This window comes from Orbicella franksi, chromosome 13, assembly GCF_964199315.1.
Source record: "Orbicella franksi chromosome 13, jaOrbFran1.1, whole genome shotgun sequence".
Classification (NCBI taxonomy): domain Eukaryota; kingdom Metazoa; phylum Cnidaria; class Anthozoa; order Scleractinia; family Merulinidae; genus Orbicella; species Orbicella franksi.
Window position 1 is genome coordinate 14,017,866 of NC_138157.1, and position 6,000 is coordinate 14,023,865.

The 6,000-nt window shown below is 42.0% G+C and overlaps 1 protein-coding gene across 2 annotated transcripts; it reads left to right on the forward strand.

Moving 5' to 3' along the window:
* Positions 1 to 152: 152 nt before the first annotated feature.
* Positions 153 to 4,980, forward strand: LOC145465499 (uncharacterized). Of its 2 annotated transcripts, none has more exons than XM_081449285.1 (2): positions 153 to 393; positions 674 to 4,980. In XM_081449285.1, exon 2 carries the CDS (start codon positions 700 to 702, stop codon positions 3,571 to 3,573), a length of 2,874 nt encoding a protein of 957 aa, XP_081305411.1. In that variant the 5' UTR covers positions 153 to 393; positions 674 to 699; the 3' UTR covers positions 3,574 to 4,980. The 2 variants fall into 2 exon arrangements, with proteins under 2 accessions (XP_081305411.1, XP_081305410.1); XM_081449284.1 differs by having other exon boundaries at positions 153 to 376.
* Positions 4,981 to 6,000: the final 1,020 nt, after the last annotated feature.

The window sequence follows — 6,000 nt, forward strand, 5'->3', positions numbered from 1 at the left end:
ATAATGTATTCGTATTGTATGGAGTAAATCGTAATAAATAAATAAATAAATAAATATTGTGTTGATACGCTGAGTAAATCGTAATAAATAAATAAATAAATAAATAAATAAATAAATAAATATTGTGTTGATACGCTGTGCTACGCCCAACTATATTCCCGCTTCCACTCTCATAGGGACACTTACTGTAGCACAACACGACGCATAAATTAAGATCTCTGCAGCTGCTGGTCAACGACGACTCCTGGATCCAAAGCGGAAGGAAAAGCGGAAGCGAAGACTTGACCGTGACTTGAAAGCTGAAGGAGATTTTAATATTAAGAAGAAATTCTCTGCTGTATGGCGTTGAAAATGAAGTTTCCATAGTGCTCGATTGGTACGTTTACACATCAGGTTTGCTTCTCTGATTCAATAATTACAGTGGCGCGAGTGACACAATCATTGTTTCCCTTTTCGTGATCGGCTCAAAGTTTACTCGACACTTGTTTTGCGAGCTTTCTACCCTTTCGGTTTACAGACTGACAAATTCAGAATTATTATTTGAAATCGTTGTCTTGAATTTTCTAAGGAAATTGAAAATTACAATAGTTGCTGACGAGCAGAAAGAAAAGTCGAAATAGCGTTGTAATACACCCTCGCCGAAGGCTTTGATTACAAATATATTTTTTTCCAGGCAACAGCGAGAGGTCCCACAGCGGAATGGAGTCTGCTCAGGGAAACTGTCCCAGTGAGGCTATCGATACCGAGGAATTAGTAAGGACAGTTAGGACAATGCTCATTCATTCCATAGCGCTTAATAACCCTGTGGGGTTTACCATGGCTCTCGAAGCTTTGGAAGAACTCAAGGTTGGCCTCAGTTGGAGTTTTCTATCTAAGTCCATGGTATATGGTGGCGATGACTGGAACACCCCCCTCACTCTGGGTGCAAAATTGGGTCGTGCAAGTATGGTAACCTCTTTGCTTCGAAAAGGTGCTGATCCAAACTTCTTTTCCAATTGTGAAGATAGGAGATCATCTGGGCGGACAGCTCTGCACGAGGCGTGTAAATCGGGACGTCTTCAAGTTGTTGACTGTCTCCTAACGCATGGATGTGATGTAAACGTCTCCGACAAAAGAGGCTGGACGCCAATTTACGGTGCAATTTGTCACGGTAAAACTGATGTTGCTTTAAAACTTCTTGACAATGGAGCAGATCCCAGAAAAAGCTTTTCTGTATCTTCATCAGATGTGAAAAATCTAAAAGTTACTGGAAGGTCATTCCTTATGTTTTCTTCCAACCCTTATAAGCTGGAGACAGTCACTCCATCGTTGTTTACGTGGAATGGCCTTTCTTTTGCTTCCACTTGTCATCAGCCGCAATTCGTGTCTAAGCTGATTGAAGAGTACTTTCATGGAGACGCAGATTGCCAAAGTCCATTTGGAAGAACTGCTCTGCACGAAGCTGTAACCCTACCAGAGGATTTGAATCTGAACGACGAAATCATCGTTCAAAACCGACAAGAAACTTTGAAAATCTTACTAAACGCAGGAATCAATCCTAACATTGCAGATCACTTGGGGAAAACGGCATTGCATCTTTTCTTTGACCACGTAAATTTAGCCAAAGTTGTTGTGAAGAGGTACTCCAAGATTGTTCCCGACACAATTCGCCTACTGCATGATTACGGTGCTGATTTGAACGCGGCGGACTTTAAAGGAAGAACCGTAACGCATCAAGCTGCTGCCTTTGGTGACGTCGAGACAATGCAAATCCTGTTAGAACTTGGCGTGGTCGTTGCAAGTCTGGACAATGACAGAAACACGCCAGCTCATATTGCAGCTTACCATGGTAATTTTGAGGTGCTGCAATGCTTGTTGCATTGCGTTCCACACACAGAGTTCGCAAACCGTGACGGAGACACCGTGTTGCATGTCGCAATAATGACGAATGGCAATGAAGATGAGCTGGTGAAAATCGTTCAAACATTGCAGAGAGAGCCTGGCGCAGATAAGGTTCCGACGAACGTTTATGGAGAAACAGCATTTGACCTGGCCATAACGTTTAAGTTGGAAAAACTTTCTCGCCTACTTGCTGGCCAAGCCAATAAGTCGGATTGGACGCCCGGTGGACCAAGGAAGGTAGAAGTCCAACGGATTAGGGATGTGAAGGACAATGGTGACATCCATGGGGAAGCCAACACCAGAATTAGTGACACCGGTGCAAGGATCTTTGACGAAGGACGTGACGGGAAGATCAAATCAGGTCATGGAAGTGATTCTGATGAGGGTGGTGACAACGCTGGAGTTCCAGAATTATTGGTAGAGGACGACACGGATGTGAATGAGTATTTGTTGAAACTGTGTCGCGAGTATCGCGTGAGAAGTTTTCACATGGAAGGAGACGGGAAATGCCACGAGAGATGCACTGTGGCAAAACAGACATTGGACTTTGTCGACGAAATTTTGAAACTAATTGTGGAAGACGACAAAAGGTTTTACTGTGAAATTTTACGAACTGGAAGCGCTTTTGAAGGCTACAGGATTGGAAAGCCAGACGAATTCGACTACATGTGTGAACTGAAGTCTCTGTCAGATGGCAGATGTGAAATTCTTGAAACTGAAGAACCGGGGTTTGTCCGTGTTCGAGTGAAGGAAGCCTGTAGAGAAGAATGGAAGTTGTTTCTGTCCGAAGAAGGGTTTCTCGACGCCGTGAAACTCAAATGTTTTTTGGCAAAAGCGTTGTACGCGAAATGTTGTGCGCCTGCCTCAATCCATAAAGCCTGGAACCTAAGTTTTAACACAACAAGCTATGATTCATGTTTGTTTTGCCACCCTGTGATTAGCACAAGCAAGGCAGGAATAAAGATGACTTTGTATTGGAGAGGCACTATTTACAAATTCTTGCCAATTGACATCGATATTACACCTGCAATCCATTTTGGCAGTTGGCCCAAGTCCGCCAAAGTCCCCCCGTCCCACGTCCTGAAAGACTGTGCAGGGTTTGGATACCACGTTGTTCCTAAGTCTGAAGGAGGAGACTCGCTGTTGTGGAGATTGTCGTTTTCCATCGCTGAACTGAAAATATTACAGAATGTAAGTCCAGTTCAGGGAGCTTGTTACACTGCTCTTAAAATAATCAAAGGGCAAACCGCGTTACCAAAACGCTCACAGCTTTTTTCACACCTTGGCTACCTCCATACTTACGTCCTGAAGATGAAATTCTTCGAGGAACTTGAGCGTTGCCATGATACAGATTTGTGGCTCGAAAATAAGCTGACAGACCGGATCTGTTCCGTGTTGGATTCTACGGCCAACCTTTTGAGCCAGAAACGACCTTCCCAGGTAGAATCATACTTCCTTCCGGGTCACAGTGTGATTCGCCAGGCAGACAAACATTTCAGCAAGTTTGTGGCAGCATCTATTAAAACCTCTCTTCGGAGGGTGGTACGACTGTTGCGAAAAGAAGACGAGTCATCGCCGGAAAATGTTGAAGACGATGGCTTTTTCACAATGTATTTTGATCAGTCAGATTCCACTGATTCTGAATCAGGCGATGATAGTACTTTGATTTTTCATGATCCTAGCACAGTTTAAAACTACTTATAGAGCATTAGAGGAGATGTATTGAATTAGTGTTTTGTGCTGTCACTTTTTTTGAATCAGACGACGGGGAAGCCATGACTTTTAAGTTTATTGTACCGAAAGGACACAAGGATATATTTAGATTTTCTTCCTTTCCAAGGACAATAGCTGAATGGAACAAACTCCCGAAAGAAACTGTTACCAGTCAATCTCTCTCTATTTTTAAAAGCAAACTTTGTTAGGTTAATTTTAATCGCAATTTTTATTAATTTAATTTTTAGTTTTAGTTTTTATTATATATAATGTTTCAGAGCTGGCATGATGTCCTCTCGGGATGTTGCCGACGTAATAATAATAGATTTACATTGAGATTTAGATTTAGAAATAGCTTTTGGACTTTTGTAGTGCAATATGTACCATCGCGATGCGTATGACCAGCATAAAGTAAGTTGGCTCGCATAACCGCGATACGTGTCTACATGTAGTGGAAAACAACATGATAACGAAAGTATTCTTATATTTTGTTTCTTGTTCAATAAAATGATAACCGTTTCTTCTAAATAGTGTAGACAGTGGGAATGAGTGAGAAAGCAACATGATGGCAGCAAAGTAAGCTTATTTTTGACTGAAATTGGTGTCAAGTAGGCACCGCCTACCACCTCTCGTAACAGGCGAGAGCGCCTGCAAATTAATCTACGTTTTTTCGGTAAACTATCTTCAACGTGAACTTTGAGTGCTGTATGCTAGTATCTAAAACAACCATTAAAAAGACATTACTTACTTACTAAAATTTCTTCGGCTGACATGATCACCACGCTGAACGAAATGTCGAGACATGTTGACTAAATTCCAAACTTTATCCAAAAAAAAAAAAGATACAATTCGCCATATATACCAGTTACGTAACGTTGTCCAGTGTATACCTTGCAATATTCCACGAGTCACTTGTATTTTGTCGAGATACACCCGAGCCTTTAGGCGGATATGTGTACCAAGAAAATAAAAGTGACAAACGGGATATTTCAAGGTATACCACGAGAGAGTGTTGCCTAACTATTTTATACCATGCCATAGAAAATACAGTGGCCAACACAATTAATGCGACATACGCGTGGCGCATGATGGGAAGGTTGGATGTAATACCGTCGAATATACAACGGCTTTGCTGCTCTTTGATTGGCTGTTTTTTCAATGGCATGGTATAAATAATTATCTTCAACGCCAAGTTGAACCCTTGCTCGAGCATGTGCGAAAAAAATTCCGTAGGAAGATTGAAGAACAATAAAGAAAAAACTGACATTTCATTGACCATGATCCTTACCGTCCTTATCGTGTTCATTTGTTCAAGTGTTGTTCATCACGACGAGAAACCGCGGGAAAACACACGGGTGTTCTACATTGTGTGTCACTCATCCTTTCACCAACCGTTGTGATCGCCCAGATGAAGACTAACTGTGAGGAAACGAAACGTTACGATCTTGACCTGCGTAGCAGACGTTTAGTTTCCTTTTTCAAAGCGAGACGAGCGCGCCTCCCACGCAGGCTATAGCGATCTACATCACAGCGTTCTTCCATTCATGACGTTACGGCATCCGTCTTCACTTTTCCAAACAATGATTTTTTTCTTTTTCGTGAGTACGTTCTTATGACAAACCACGCGTATACTGCGCATTGAGCAACTTTGTTGCCCGAGAGGGGGATTGCCAAATAAAAAGACAGGGGCGCTCGTCCGAAATTTTGAAAAGAACCCCTAAGAGGAATCAAGATCCTTTCTTGTGGGCGTGGCTTGAAATGTTTGTCATCCCTAAGAGGTACCAATTCTAAAACAACACATTATCTCCTGTCATATTTTCTCGGCTCAATACCCTAAAGGGTACTGCAAATGTTCCCACTGTGGACTTTTTTTATGGCGGTACACCATAAGCAGGGTTCGTACCCTTTTTCAGAAACAAATTTCCAGGACATTTCCAGGACTCAGATTGATTTTTCCAGGACTCTAAAATTCACATTAACCCCTTCACTCCCAAGATCTTAACGTTAATTCTCCTTACTGTCTGCCATGCATTTCATATTTCTTTGCTAGAGTTCAACAGATTTCCAGAACTTTCCAGGACCAGTAGCCCTTTTCCAGGACTTTCCAGTCCTGGAAAATGCCACAATAAAATTCCAGGACTTTCCAGGTTTTTCAGGACCTGTACGAACCCTGCATAAGAGATACCAAAAGTGCTCTTTTAATCCCTAAAAAGAATGACAAGCAACCCCCTCCTTTTAATATGGGAGTTCCCCCCCCCCCTCGGGGTTTGTTGGAGCTTAGATGGCCTTCAGGCAGTTTGAGTCAAACGTTTTTCTTCTCAGTGGAACATGTTCTGGTTTGAAACTGCTCACAAGTTTAACCTATTTTTTTCTTTAAATTTTAATCTGGTTAAGAAGAAAAGAAAC

What these genes read in the sequence shown, in the direction of transcription:
- LOC145465499 (XM_081449285.1), top strand. Translation starts at nt 700, where the DNA reads ATGGAGTCTGCTCAGGGAAACTGTCCCAGTGAGGCTATCGATACCGAG.